Raw genomic sequence first — 15,580 nt, forward strand, 5'->3', positions numbered from 1 at the left:
GAGGATTTTCTAACCCTCTACCAGCTTGATGATAAGTCTCTATAAATTCAGCGAAATTTTCATTTGAAGTTATGGTTGGTTGCACGTGTTGAAAATATGATTTTGGGGGGGGGGGAAATATGAGAAAATATGCAGAAATATTAGGGAAAATATGATAAATCTTTTCAAATGGTCGAGGTTGGTTGACATGTCTAAGTTTTGTTGTTAGCTGAATAGTGCCCAAATGTACCTTGCTAAGTATTTTGTTTTGTTTTTCTATGTTGCTACATTCATTTTTGTCCAGCAAAGTATTCACATTCAATTTGTTTTCGATTTTTTCCTGTAGTGCTCAAAGGGAGGGACTTCTGGCTGAATTGTCTCCTGAAGATGTCATGGTAAGGTTTTGCTGTTGTTTACTTCCCTTTGTGCATTTGTAGTTTATATTACGATGGTCATCATACATGTTTTGTTGTTATATTAGAATTGATATGGTATAATCTGTAACTTTTCAATTCTTTGTGTGTGTGTGTATTTTTTTTTTTCTTCATTTTGTTTTTGTTCAATTGTAAAAGAATTTGTAGTGTGATGCAGACCTGCCCACAGTGTCTTATTTTGGCCTCAGAGCAATATTTCAATCCATACATCGCTAGCCAGTGTGAGATGTACGTCTGACACCTGATATCCCTGACCACTGGTGGAAGTTAAACAAACTGTGACGCAATAGGGATGCTTGCACAGGCCAAGTATGTCATGAGTCTCAGTGCACATGCATTCATTTGATGTGAAAATGTTTAACCTACAAAGTTCCCATTTATATAAAATAAGGATGCAAAAAAGTGTTTCTGTAAAGTTCATCATGAAAGCATTTTCTTAATTATGGTATCGATTTGACTGGAAATTGTGATGAAATACATCCAAAACACATTTGTAAAAAGTGTACTGACTTACTAAGAACCATAAAAGTTCATTGCTATCAGAAATGTCAATTTAGTTTTATCTTACTGAGGCCATAATATACAAGTTTGTTGTTATCATTTTTGTATTGCGTTCATAGCTTCTGGCGGTTTATACACGCTATACGTTCCATTTCAGGAAGTAGCTGATCCATTTTTTGCTTATTGCAAACTACACGCTGACAAATACATGAGTAAGATGAAGAGGAGGAACTGGCTCGCCATTCAGTCTCATGCCAAGAGTTATGTTCCTTGTTCTTTCACGGATGAAAAAGAAAAGGTAGAGTTGTATACTGACTTATTGTGATGTAATCATATTTTTTATCCTTCTCCTTCTAAAAGTATCATGTTTGTCAAAGCTTCCTGATTGATTTTTTTTGTTGTTTTTTTTTTTTTTTTGGGGGGGGGGGGTTTGTTTTGTTTTTTTCTGTTAATGAAAGGGATAGAATAATACTAGTAGATATGTTGATAGCTCTTCAAAACAGAAATCTTATGCTGTTGATACCATGGAAATTGTTACGCAATGCTCATTCAGGCTCAATTTTTCTGCTTCAGGTGTTGGTAGGAGTTTAATATAGGAATGAGAAATTGCTGTGATATAATAATATGGTAAGTGATTTGATTTTAATGCCCACTTCTTCTCCTTTAAATCCTTTGTCTTATGTGTTAACAGGCCCGATTCCAGCGAAAATTGGCTCACCACAGAGAGAAATACAACACAGCTAAACTGAAAAAACCTCCTGCTTGGGGTAAGACTGTCATTCATTTATTCCCTGCAGATTATTTTTTCTTCTTCATATATATAAGGTCCCTTATTATATATATAATATAATAATAATACAGGACCTATCCTTATCACTGTTATGCGTGTTTCCATTTTACCACTTATGAATGGGTAGTAATTTTTAAAATATTGTATTGATTCTTCTGTACTTGTTCAATTGTTTATATTTGGTATTTATGATTTGGATCCCAAACTGACTAGCCAGAGTCCAGGATTGGATTAAATAAGGTTTTATGGCATTTCTACATTACTGATTTCGGGCAAGAAGGGATTCCAATTACTTGGCTAGCAAAGTTCATCATAGTTCATGACATGTGTTTGTTTCTGTCATCCCCAGTGCCTACACAGAAGATGGTGCGACATCTACACACATCTCCATCAGCACTCAGAGGATTTCTTAGGAAAGCAGAGTTAATGGGGATTCTAGCACAGGTGATTTTATAAATAGACATTTTGTATTCCCTCAAATATGTTGCGTTTATTACACAGCAGAACAAATTACATAGTGATGATTGCTGTGATGATGATGATGGTGGTGGTAGTGATAATGATGATGGTGGTGGTGGTAGCGATGATGATGATGATGATTATGATGACCATAATAATGTCTTGTTCCTTCTTTTACTTTTAGGTACAAAATACTCCGATGGAAAACAAAGAATTGAAGAAACCAGCTCCTGGTAGTGTTTCTTTTACTACAGATTTCATCAGCTATTTCATGGGTAGGTGTGATTTGAGGGAGGCAGAAAGGGGTTGAGAGAGAGTAGCTAGACTAGATAGAAATTATATAACGTTTTGAAACTATGTTGGTTCAGGTTTCACAGGTCTTTGATATTCACGTTGAATGTCTAAGGAGTGACGGTGTAATGATCTGGTCACCCATTTCTCTTTATATCATCATTTCTACACATCTGTATAGTTGTTAAGCGATAGGAAAATTTAGACAACCTATGTACAGGATGCTTCTACATCATAATTGATTGTTATATCTACCAAAGATTTTATAAATTGTTCAGATTATGGAGTGGAATGACGATTAATTATAACGATTTCAATATAATGATGCTATTCATATTAATTCAGGAAAGTGAGTGGAGCAGGCACTTATGTTGATAAAAATAAGAAATGAAGTGAGTAGAAAAATGCCAGAAGACATTAGAGAATAGAGAGGAATGGTGAAGAGCGTTGATTTATGAGAGTCCCTTCCGTGGCCTGGTGGAGGTGCCATAACTGTCAAGTCATGGGTTCGACTCCCCATTGCTCAAAAATTTTTAGTTCTCTGCCTGCCAGCACTTTTCTACTCATTTCATTTCTTGTTGTTCCTATTAAGCAACTTTGACTGTACCATTTTATTTTTTTGTTGAAGGATTTGAGTCCCAAATGCTTCTTAGTATTCATATTCTTCTTCTTACTGAAACTATTAATATAATGTTTTATTCTTATTCAAAATTCTAAAATGTAACATGGACTCTAACTGTTGTTTGTTTTGCGATATCTGTAAGTGTCATATAATCGGTACCCAGTACTGTATGTTTGTATCGTTCTGTCCTGTGTAATCAAATACATGTTACTTTGAAATAAAGGCCACTTTCGTTCTGATCATCTGACTTGAAAACATGGTCTTAACGTGTTCTTTTCTTGATAGAAAATTAATCTAAATAATGCAATAAAATCCAGATATCATGATAATCAGTACCACTCCTAATTTTTATTTCATGCAGAGCGCAATGTCAAGGTCGATAGTTTGAGAGCGACTTTGTCCGAATTGGAAGCTCAGAATAAGCGACTCCAGTCCCAGGAGAATGTTGTGAGACAACAGTACGAGAAGGTCAGCTTCTAAAGGCAGCCTTTAACTTTTCTATTTAGAAATTACAAATTGCCTTTATTTCAATTTTAGCAATAGAACGTTTACTGTTAAAGAACATATGATGACAACTCATTACTTCTGTGGTTGCCTAAAATAGAACTGAGTGATGCCACTGCATTCATTGTATATGTTGACAGACTGTAGAATTTGAGATAGTTTAGAGTCAATGAAATGCTCTTTATTACTTTATTAATGAATAACTGAAGAGAGCTAGAGAACGGAAGTTTCAGGGCAATATGCACATAAAGTTATGTTGTACACCACAAGACTCGTAGTTTATTTTCATTTTTTTTTAATTAAAAAGACTGAATTTTTCTTTTGTTTTTGTATTCTTTTGTCAGGTAAACAACAAAGTGGCTGGCCTGAGGCAGACATCCAATAAGATACGTATGGAGGGAGAGTCTCTATGTGGTATGCTGGCTGACATTTACGGACAGGTAGTAAAAACATACATTTTTTTGTTATGTTTTGTTTTGGGTTTTTTTGTTTTGTTTTGTTTGTTTTTGTCTGTAAATGAAAGACAGAGAATAATACTAATAGATAGGTTGATAGCTCTTGTAATCAGAAATCTTATGCAGTTGATACCATAACAATTGTTACGCAATGCTCATTCAAACTCAATTTTTCTGCTTCGGGTGTTGGTAGGAATTTAATGTAGAACAGGTCAGTAAATGCATTCGATTCAAATTTTTAAAATGACATTTCATGTATTTTTTTGGTGTCAAGCATTAGAACATTCCTTAAGGTGTAGAAAATTAGAGTCCTTTTTACTTCTCAAATTTAAAGTGTAATCCTGGTTTGTTTGTTTTTTCTTGCAGCACTGATAATATAAACAATTACATAAGATTGAATTGGCTATAAAGAGTTAAAACAAAGAAATGGATTATTTGTGTCAAACATAATATTTTGACAGCAAGCAATGAATATGTTAACAATGTGTTACAAGGCCAAATCGGATTTGTTTTGATATTCTGTTTATATCACCCATCTGGGTGGGGTCGTTTGTCCTCCCATTGTGGGTAGGGAGGCCCTTATTGTGTTTTCTATCCCCCTATATCTGTTTTCCAACTTTTTCTGTCTTTGTTTTGGAATGAGATTAATTGGTTTTGTCCTGGCCCTGGCTGAGAGGGAACCGTCAAATGCAGAGTTAAAGTTTGGGGAGATTAATTTTTTTTTTAACGTGTAAGTCATCTCTCTATATATATGCTGTTAGTTACATTTTTTGTTCTGAATATCAATTTCATGATTTGTAAACAGTTCGAGTGTGTTCCTCTTAATGGGGACCTTTGCTTGTTTCTGGATGAGACTTTTATGTGATCTCAAACTCGTACACTGATAGTGTGCTCTTGGAATCTACTTTTGTTCCCTATTTCAACCATTCCCCTTTGTCTTACATTTTCTCTTTTAATTGTAAATCTTGAATTTTGTTATTATCGATCCCATTTTCTTCCATTTTACTGGCGCTGAAATACAGAAATGTATCACAAGCAATGTGAAACCCTTAAAAACAAAAACAAAACTTTTCATCCATACAGTCGGTCCCCAACATTCCAGAGGTGTTCATGGGAAGGAAGAATAGAGGCGGGAGTAAAAAGGAAGTGACGAACAATGTCCATCAGCTGATTCATCAGTGAGTTGATATAGTCATCTCTTTCTCTCACTCTCTCACTCTCTCTCTCTCTCTCTCTCTCTCTCTCTCTCTCTCTCTCTCTCTCTCTCTCTCTCTCTCCATCTCTCTCTCTCTCTCCCTCCCTCTCTCCTCTCTCCTCTCTCTCTCTCTCTCTCTCTCTCTCTCTCTCTCTCTCTCTCTCTCTCTCTCTCTCTCTCTCTCTCTCTCTCTCTCTCTCTCTCTCCCTCGCTCTCTCTCTCTCTTTTAGAAAAAAAATTATGATATGGCCTAACTAGCGTCATTTCTCATCTTACATGTTAAGTGTTGCTATTGGCTTATTGTAAAGTGCTTTGAACATGTTTAGTAGATATTATGTTTTGTTTTGTTTTGTTTGTTTTTTTTTTGCCATAGAAATGCATTAGGGTTTTGTTGTTTTTTTTACTATAAATATGCATATTTAATTATTTTTGGTTGAAAATCCCCAGATGTGGAGTTTGCCACCAGACAACAGATCAACACCTCTTGGCAAACTGTGACAGCTGCTGCCAACATTATCACCTGGGTTGTCTTGACCCACCCCTTACACGCATGCCCAAGAAGACTAAACTATTTGGATGGTGAGGCATGGTCACTAATGCATTTGTAATCGTTTGTATCATTTGTAAAATAATGAAGACGATTTGGTATAAACCAATTTTTCATCCAACCCTTAATGGGGTCAAAGGAAAACATGTAGAAGGGTGAGGAGAAGAAAAAGAGTAAAGGAAGGAAAAGAAGAAGAAGAAGAAGTGGTGGAGGAATATGGCTTAGAGGCGGAATGGAGAAGTAATTGTCATAACTTTTTTTTATTTTACTTTTCTTTTTTTTTTAATTCATAAATTAAAGAGGAGGAGGATAAGAAGAAGTGGTAGGATTAATAATCAAATAGGTGTTAAGATTGTTTCACTTTTCTTATCTCTAGGCAATGTTCGTTTTGTGTAAAGTCAAGCAGTGGTGACTCGGTCAAAAGCCACCCAGACGTTAACCAACCCAGGAGATTGAGGGAGACCATCAAAGAACCAGACAAATACTTTCTACTTAGCCACATTCAAGACTCTCTCAGTGTGAGTTACATTCAAAGAAGATTTGAATAGCTATTTCTGTTTGACTTGACTTATACCCATTTCTCCTCGTGGAAAATAGAGCTGTATTTCCATTTGTTTTGTTTTTTAATTTATCCATGGACTGCACTTGTATGCACATTGCCTATCATATGCCTCCACGACAATCTATCCTCTGCCTCCCTCGTGTTCTCAGAGTTTGTAGGGATGTTGCTTGTTGATAGCCTCAAACTGGTCAAAAATGTCAAGATCTGATGACCACAAGCTCTTTTTTCCTCCATGTAGTCACTGAGTGTTAGGCTTTCAATGTGCCCTTGTCGCCATACATTGCCAAGAATGCCCCTTTGCCTTTTTCTGATGGTTTTCACAATTTGGATCAGTTTCCCTACTCTATGCAAAACTTCTACATTTGTTTTTCTTTCTGACCATTTGATGTTTAGCAATCTTCTGTACAACCACAGTCCAGGTTTTTTTCCATTTGGGTAGCTTTTATTTTAAGATTGTGACTGAAAAACAATTGGGCAAAAACCCCTGTTGCTCATTGATTAGTATCACTATGCCGTTTACTGCCAAATGCTTTTCTACATTTTGGCATTCATGAAAAGTTTTACTCCCCATCTCAATTAATAAAAATGGATCCCAACTTGTCAACATTTCTAAAGCCTGAAGTCTCAGGTTTACAAATTTAGGCTCTTTTCCTGTGATATTGTGGTACGACACTAGGTCTCTGAGCAGTGTTATTATTATTATTATTATTATTATTATTATTATTATTATTATTATTATTATTATTATTATTATTATTATTATTATTATTGTTATTGTTGTTATGATTATTATTATTTGTATATGATTATTATTGTTGTTGTTAATTTTATTATTTTTGATAGATTGTGGGGATAAAAATTCAACAAATTTTTTGTTTTCCAATCTTTTCAGAGTCAGCGCAAAAAGAGCTTACAATCCAAACGAAGTAAAAAACGTCATAATAGGGCAAACATCAAGCGTCTAGGACAAGGGCAAACTCCAAGCACCAAATGGGTAGGTTTTGACTATCTAGGGTTGTTAGTTCTAACAACTGAGATCAAAGTTTGATAATAACATACTTGTGAAGCCAAAAATGACTCGCTAAATTGGTGAGCATGCGTTTGAATATTCGCCACCCTTATCTGGAACTCCCTTCCAAGATATATCAGAGACAGTAATGATGCAGAATTCTTTAAAAAACATCTTAAAATGTTTCTTTTTAATATGTAGTACTGTAGAATTATATTGCTTTTTTTCATATTGCATGTTTGAGTGGTTGTTTCTTTGAGTGAAAGTAGCCCCGTTATTGTTAAGCGCTTTGAGCTTGTTGATATATGGGGTAAGGGGCTATATAAAAAACATATATTATTATTATTATTAACTTGTCATCTCAGTGCTGAAGTGTTTGCTTCATTCTAAAAAAAAAAGGTCAAATATAAGTCATTCAAATTTGTGGTGGCTGGCCTGAGAAAAAGTGTCACATGGTGAATTTCTTTTGTTTTCAACTAATAACATGGATGGATAAACCGTTTCTCCAGAGTAAAATACAGTTTAAATTTTTGGAATATCTTTATAAGACATTTATGTACACCATGATCTGAACACACACACCCTAAAAAAAAAAAAGAAAATTGCTTTTTAAAGCAATATTTTGTTCATGTTCTCAACAATTGATGTACTGTAGGACAATACAAGGGAAAGAAGAAAATTGACTGCAGAAAATTATTTAAACTTAAAATATTTCTAGCTAATTTTAATGGAATACAACTATGAGAGGATCTCTTTATTATGAATGAAAACAAAGAACACAAAAAAAAAACGTAAGTTTTATATAGCGCGATATTCACTAATTGTGCTCAAAGTGCTTTACAAGAGGTCCTCTGCGCCAAGTGAGGCTCGAACCGAGGACCTTCCAATCCAAAAGCGAATGTCATACCACTAGACCACATAGCCACAAACTAAATGTGAAAATCAGGGAGTTGGCAATTTTTCCTCTTCTTTGACCATTTTCTCGAAAACAGCCCGTGCGACATACAGCATTTGTTTCCCTGACCACCTCACATTTGCAAATATGCTTTTGCAATTAGACAGCGGAGTAGTATTGGCATTGTGTGACATTTACACATCATATTAGCCAACTGGCCCTGGGTGTTATGGAATGTCTAGACAATGGGCATTGATAGGGTTTGTAAAAGGGCTTTTACAAAAATATAAACTAAACAAAACACACAAAGATAATATTTTTGCTGTATGAAATGGACAATGTGTTGCATTTGGATGGCTTGAGTTTAATTGAACAAACTGCTTTGAGCATAACGAAACTAAATGTGCTTACTTTATAAGATATGCTGATTTTTTTTTTTCTTCTATGACTCCCTTTCCGTCCAGTATGAGGGTTGGGTTGTTGGATCTGTTAGATCTGATGGAAATTTCATTTTAATAGATTGGCATCCTTTCCAAAGGTTTGCAAACATTTGATACAGTCCACCCAAGGCTACAGAATCCGGGGTAAACTCCAGCTCTATTGTCCTTACAGCTCTACAGGACTACTAATAGCAATGTACAAAATGTGATAATCGTATATGAACAAACCTATTGAAATAGACGTGTCCAAAACATCACTGTGTGAGAATAGCATGTACTCCATCTTGCATACACACTGAGACCCCAATTTTGCATAAATCAATTCATTTCTAAATTCCTTTTATAAATATTTTAAACTATTTACAGAAATCCTCAAGTCCAGGGAATCCATCCTCTTTTCCGTCTGAGCACAAGGCAAAACCTGACCTGTCCAAGGTCAAAGGTCATTCTGGTCATACGTCCTCATCCGTGCACAGTCCTGGTCACAATGCCTCACTGCAGGTGCCGAGTTTAGAGGATTTGGTGGCACTGGACATCATATGTGTTGTGTGTAACCATGAGGGCCAGATAACAGACACAGTGAGGTGAGTGAAATTTTCTGCAACCAACTCAGCTCACGTTTATTGTAAATTCTAAGCTTGGGATTATAAAAGTAAACAATATATGGATAATGATACTGCACACCTGTTTTGCACATAACTCTTCCCTTGTTAGAAGAGGGCTCTGAATGCCTGATATCAACTTTATATATAATACAAGACAAAGTGGACAGTTTACAACAACAAAAATTGTACGATTGTTATTTTGTTTGAATTAGTATCATGGCCCATCAATATTGATTTTTGTACATAATAAGCTTACCAAGCTTTGTTTTCTCTACAGACATGACTCTGAACTTGTGCGGCTATGTGGTCTTGTGGTATGACATTCTTTTTCAAATCGGAAGATCCTGGGTACCTACAAACCTTGCTCAGCGCATAGTTCTTTTGAAAAGGCTCTTTACTCACATTCTCTCACCGTACTCAGGTGTAAAGTGAGTACCTGGCCGTTAACAGAGTAAAATTAAAATATCACCTAAAGGTGTCATGTATTGTCCTACGTGTTGGTCATGAACCTGTTGTGAAGTACTTTGAGCATGCAAGGGGATATTGCGCTATGTAAAAGCTCAAGTTTTTTTTTGTCACAAAAAAAACTCAAACTCAATTCTGACAGTTTTGAAAAGAAAAAAAATTGAGCTTTTATATAACATGATAACCACTAAACGTATTCAAAGCGCTTTACAATGAGTCCCAAGCCAACAACACATAACGACAAGAATGTGACATGCCTATGAGGTGATATTACAAATTGACAATGCAGTTTACGGTGGGGTTCTCGCCAGAGTGTAATGAGCGAATATGAGTAAAAAACCTTTTCCAAGGACTCAGCTTCGCAATGCCCACAGTGAGACTCAAACCAAGGACCTACCAGTCCATAAGCGAGGAGTGTCTTACCACAAGACTGCAAAGCTATTATAAAAATATTGTCCTAGATCTGACAGACCCAGCTACCTAATTATAGTTAGGCACACACAGAGAGGGGGGGGAAACTTTAACGGATATTGTAATGAAATAAGTTAAAAGCTGTTTATGTTTTCTAATTAAACTGACATGGCGGTTTTTTTGCAAAAAAAGAAATATCCCAAATTTGAGAGCTAAAAACATCAAAATTTGCAAAAAGTTGCGATTAATTTTCCTAAAGACCCATAATTAGTTCATGAAAGAGAAAGGTATTTGTTTGTTTTTAAGGGTTTCTTAGCATTTGTAACAAACGTAAGGTCATATCAGCGCCAGTAAAAAGGAAGAAAATGAGATCGTAAAAAAGAAATTACTCTCGATTAATTACCTTTCACGTTCTACACGAGCTATCAAATTAAATGAAAAACAAATTGATATTCTTTTTCACCTCTTTTTTTTTTTTTTTTCTTTTTTCTTTGCAAAATCTCAAAAATTTGCATATATTTCCCAAAAATTACAGAATTTGCGGCTGCAATGCAAATCAGTGATGTTTTGTGATTTTTGTGGCCGCAAGCGATCCAAAAAAACTGCCATGCCAGATTAAACAGCCCTTTCTCTGTGTGGCTATGTGGTCTTGGTGGTAGTACACTCATCATCAGTTCGGAAAGTCCAGGGTTCGATTCTCGCTCTGAGCAGTGCATAATTGAAATTAAGTCCTTGGAAAACGATTTTTACTCACATTCTCTCACTCACTGCACTCAGGTGTAAAAATGGTAACTGCCCGTTAACGACGTTGTCTGTCAGAAAAAAAAAAAATATCGCCTAATAGGCATCATATCTCGTCCTGCTTGTTAAATGTTGCTGTTGGCTTGGGACCCCTTTCTTTAGCATTTTTAGTCAATTTATTATCAATTATCATGATTAACTTTTGAAAACAACAGGTGTGACGATTGTATGCTTTCCTACCACTTACGCTGTTTAAGTCCCCCCATGAAGAAATCACCAAAGGTCAGAGGTTATGCCTGGCATTGTGAAGCTTGTGACATGTCAGATTCCGTCACAGGTGGGTCAATATATTAATTTGGGAGGGGGGAGGGTGTTGTTTTTTGTTTTGATTTTTTTTAATGGGAATTTTCTATTTGATTTTGGCATTATAATGGAATTCACGAGTCTCAAATTTCCACTATTTAGAGGATTTCCATTATTTCAAGTCCTCTGCTATGGCAACTGGTAATTTTAGTACAAGGATTTTTTCAATGAATATTTTGTTACTTGACATGTTCAGATTACGAGAGTAGATTAATCAAAGGAAGTATTTTCAGGTCTTGCAATACAACAAATCCGTGATTGATGTACAAAACAATTTACGTAAGATTTTTCAGGCTGATTCTGGATATTGAATGGTTTACAATATCTCCAGCAAAAACTACGAAATTTTCCTCTTATTTTAAAACTCTGATTTGAGACCCATGGGTATTAGAAATTTTGCAGCGTTGATCATTATATCCAGGTGAATGGCTTTAATTCCAAGATCATTTGAAATCTGATGTTTGAAAATTATCACCTGTATTTCGTTTTGTTTGATTTGATGACTGATGATGATGATGATACAATGACGAGATCAATGACAACAATGATGATAATAATGTTGATGGTGATGATTTTCAAGGGGAGGATGAAGTGATAGTTATTTGTAAGAATATGTTGATGATAATAGAGAATGTTATCATGCTAATAACGGGGTGAGAGTCAGTCTCTCTCTCTCTCTCTCTCTCTCTCTCTCTCTCTCTCTCTCTCTCTCTCTCTCTCTCTCTCTCTCTCTCTCTCTCTCTCTCTCTCTCTCTCTCTCTCTCTCTCTCTTCATCATTTATCCCCTTCTTTTTTTTTAAATTGACTCGTACTGTTGATGTGCATTATAACCAAAAGAAAAAGGTAAGAATTTATGGTGCTTTCCTTATAGTCTTTGGTGCATCGTTGAAGGCCTCAATATTGTTCTGAGGCTTGATACAAGAATATATAAAAGTGGAGCATAATGAGGCGAAAATTTGACTTCACTGGTTATTGATCTATTGGTATCTCTATAAAGCTGTTTAATTATTTTGTATGAGTTTCAAACCATTTTTGTATTTCACGAGTTCACGTTCCCTTTCAATTCAAATTTACAGGCTGACGGGATTGGAAAACATTCTACGAGTTCTTAAGATCTTTTTAAAGCTGCCAAGACGGTCACAACAATCTCCAGTATCTCGTTAGGTTTTTGTTGGGTTTTTTTGGGGTTTTTTTGTTTTTTTGGATTTTCTTTTACATTTAAAGATCTGCCTGCCTAGGTCCTGGAGTATGAAGTTTTAAGTTGTGATTATTATCATCCCCGTCGCCGTCGCCGTCATCATCATCATCATATTGATCAAACTTTTTTGTTTTTTTTTGTTTTTTGTTTTTTTTTTTGTTTGTTTGGGTTTTTTTTTTCTTGGTGTTTTATTTTTTGTTCAACTGTAAATAAAAAAATTATGTAAAACGTAAGCCCTTTGTGTGTTTTCCAATCTGAATTTCAAAAAAGAAAATTAATTTTGGATAATATTGCCGATGAATTGATAACACTATATTTTTTTAAAGTGTAAACTCGGTGGTCCCAGCAGATCATTGGTTGAGCACTTGCCTCACAAACAAAAGAAACAATAACTATCCCAGGGTGCAGACGAGATTTGTTCTGACCCCTGGTCCAGCCAGTAGTGATTGGTTAGATGGTCCCAGTAGATAAGTGGTTCAGGACCCGCCTAACAAACAAAGGAACTAATATCTATCCCAGTTATAGGCGAGATTTTGTTTAAAAACATTCGGATATGAAAATAACTTGCAAGTATTTTTATTATTAATACCCATATCCGCAACTAAAAATCAGAAACTGGGTTGCGTGTTTGACCTCCCATGGTGAGCAGGAGGTCACGCTGTGTCTTATATCCCCTGTATTTGTTTTCCGAGTTGCTTTCTGTCCTTGTCTTGGAATGGGATTACTTAGTTTAGTCCTACCCCTGGCCGGAGTCATTGGCTGGGAGGGAAACAGTCAAATGTACAGTTATAGTTTTGGGAGATTATATTTTTTTCCTTGTAAATCATCTCTCTGTTATGTACTGTTAGTAACAGTGTTACATGTTTTAAATATATAATGATTTGTAAACATGTGAGTGTGTTCCTCTCATTGGGGACCTGTGCTTGGGTCTGGTTGAGACATTTAGGTGATCTTAAACTAAGTACACAGGTAATGTGCTCTTGGAATCTACATCTGTGTGCCCCTGTTTGAACCCTTCCCCTTTGTCTTACTTTTTCTTGTGTGCTTTCAATTATAAATCTATAACTTTTTTGACTACCTCATTTTTTTCCCTTTTTTTTACTGATGCTGAAATGCCCTAAATGTGTCACAAGCGCCGTAAAACCCTTACTTAAAAACAACCAACAAACAAAATCAGCCGATGAATGTCGGTCACCACAAAAGGTGCGACTTTGTCGTCTTCTGGTATGACACTCGCTTTCAGATTGGAAGGTCCTGGGTTCGAGCCTCGTATTGTTGAGTCCTTAGAAAAAGGTTCTTGACTCACATTCTCTCACTGTACTCGGGTATAAAATGAGTATGTGGTCGGTAACAGCGTTGTCTCTCTCAGAAAAAATAATTAATAACGCCTTGTCTCGTTCTACATGTTACGTGTTGCTGTTGGTCAGGGACTATTTGTAATGCGCTTTAAGCACGTTTAGTGGATATTGCGCTATAGAAAAGCTCGTTTAAAAAAAAAACAAAGCTTGAGTTAATTTCTGTTCGTTGAGGTAGAGAATAAATACAATTTCAGACATCATATGAAAATGAAAGTTGGTATCTCTTACTCTTTTACTTTCATTTCTAGGTTCACTTTTAGGGACCCCCATTCATTCCGACCGATGTGAACAAATTTGCAGGTCTGATAACCGGACACAATTATGGGCTCGTTTTGACATTGTTGTAATGGAGAGTATTAACAAAAGAGTGAAAATAGAGAGGCTTCGTATGGGAGCAATCCAGACAATGACGTTTCGGGTCAGCACAATACACAAATTAAGTGGAAAACAAAATAAAATGAAAAGTAACTTTTATTGTCTGTACTCAATGGTGGTTGGAGTATGAGTATACTCAATAAACACGGAACGTTTCAGGTTCAAAACCCTTCTTCAGCCAACATTTAAAAAAAAAAATAAAGACATAAAAATACATTACTAAATTCCAGATTGATGACAGAGATATTTTGTAGGTCCTCTCTGTAGTAGAGATTTTATGGGTTAAAATCCAATCTTCTTTGATTACTGTAGAAGACAATGATTGTATGAGTCAGTTGAAAAAGGCCTTGCCTTTGGATTTGCGTTAAATAAAGAAAATAGAGACGTATCTGGGATTGAGGTTTATGAGGGGGAAGTGCGCTATTTGGGTGGGGTAGGTGCACTTTATATAGATAGTACATTAATTGCTGGATTTTATTTATTCATTTATTTATTTATTTTCTTATACATGTATTTATTTATTTATTCATTTACTTATACATGTATTTATTTATTCATTTATTTACTTATACATGTATTTATTTATTTATTCATTCATTTATTTATTAATTTTTGTTTTCATCTTCACGGAAGCATCCAATCTTTCGTCTTCTTTGATTACTGCGGAAGATAATGAGAAAGGAAAAAAATAAAGATTAAATTTATGATTTAGAAAGTGATCTGTTAAAGTTAAAGACAATAGGCCCATGAGTTTTCCCGGGTTTTTTTTAGAGTTATAGCTTGTTATCATTTTGAATATGAATGCCGGAAAGTCATGATGGGTCAAAAATAACGTTTAAGCTGCATGTATGCGAATGACGCATGGAATTATAGTTTGTCTTTTGTTGGGTTGTTGTTGTTGTTTTGTTTGCTTTTTTGCTTTTATTTGTTTTGGGTTGTCTTTTTTTTCTTTTTTTTTTTCTTATTTTTTTATTTTTTTTGTTTTGTTTTTTTTTTTTTTTGGGGGGGGGGGGGGGTTGTTTTATGGGGGTTTTTTCTTGGTTTGTTTGTTCCCTTGATTGGATTATTTTCGTTTTGTTATAATTTGTTTGTTTGTTTTAATTTGTTTGTTTTTGTTTTATGCATATTTTTTTCTTTTCTGTCTATTGTTGGGGGGTTCGGGGTTGTTTTTGTTGTTTTGTTTTTGTTGTTTCTTTTTTTTGTTGCTTTTATTTGTTTTAGGTTGTCTTTTTTTTCTTTTGTTTTTTTTTTTTTTTTTTTTTTTTTTTTTTTTTTTTTTTTTTTTTTTTTTTTTTTTTTGGGGGGGGGTTGTTTTATGGGTTTTTTTTCTTGGTTTGTTTGTTCCCTTGATTGGATTATTTTCGTTTTGTTATAATTTGTT

The 15,580-nt window shown here is 35.1% G+C and overlaps 2 protein-coding genes across 2 annotated transcripts in view; one reads left to right on the forward strand and one right to left on the reverse strand.

The window, feature by feature from the left end:
- The window catches only part of LOC144980900 (PHD finger protein 14-like), a 28,398-nt gene extending 15,699 nt beyond the window's left edge, over positions 1–12,699 (forward strand). The window contains exons 11-24 of the mRNA XM_078928808.1: positions 326–374; positions 1,072–1,212; positions 1,606–1,681; positions 2,054–2,148; positions 2,348–2,438; positions 3,438–3,544; positions 3,925–4,020; positions 5,119–5,213; positions 5,678–5,809; positions 6,154–6,295; positions 7,232–7,333; positions 9,050–9,267; positions 11,121–11,242; positions 12,345–12,699. Of these exons, the coding sequence (XP_078784934.1) occupies positions 326–374; positions 1,072–1,212; positions 1,606–1,681; positions 2,054–2,148; positions 2,348–2,438; positions 3,438–3,544; positions 3,925–4,020; positions 5,119–5,213; positions 5,678–5,809; positions 6,154–6,295; positions 7,232–7,333; positions 9,050–9,267; positions 11,121–11,242; positions 12,345–12,349 (1,471 nt within the window). The 3' untranslated portion in view covers positions 12,350–12,699. The remainder of the gene's footprint in view (positions 1–325; positions 375–1,071; positions 1,213–1,605; positions 1,682–2,053; positions 2,149–2,347; positions 2,439–3,437; positions 3,545–3,924; positions 4,021–5,118; positions 5,214–5,677; positions 5,810–6,153; positions 6,296–7,231; positions 7,334–9,049; positions 9,268–11,120; positions 11,243–12,344) is intronic.
- A 2,019-nt stretch (positions 12,700–14,718) lies between these two features.
- The window catches only part of LOC144980901 (translationally-controlled tumor protein homolog), a 31,915-nt gene continuing 31,053 nt past the window's right edge, over positions 14,719–15,580 (reverse strand). Inside the window, exon 6 of the mRNA XM_078928809.1 lies at positions 14,719–14,859. The gene's annotated coding sequence lies outside the window, so the exon portion shown is untranslated. The remainder of the gene's footprint in view (positions 14,860–15,580) is intronic.

The sequence above is a fragment of the Berghia stephanieae genome, chromosome 10 (genome assembly GCF_034508935.2).
Source record: "Berghia stephanieae isolate SIO BIC M18660-M18661 chromosome 10, UCSD_Bste_1.3, whole genome shotgun sequence".
Taxonomy (NCBI): Eukaryota; Metazoa; Mollusca; class Gastropoda; order Nudibranchia; family Aeolidiidae; genus Berghia; species Berghia stephanieae.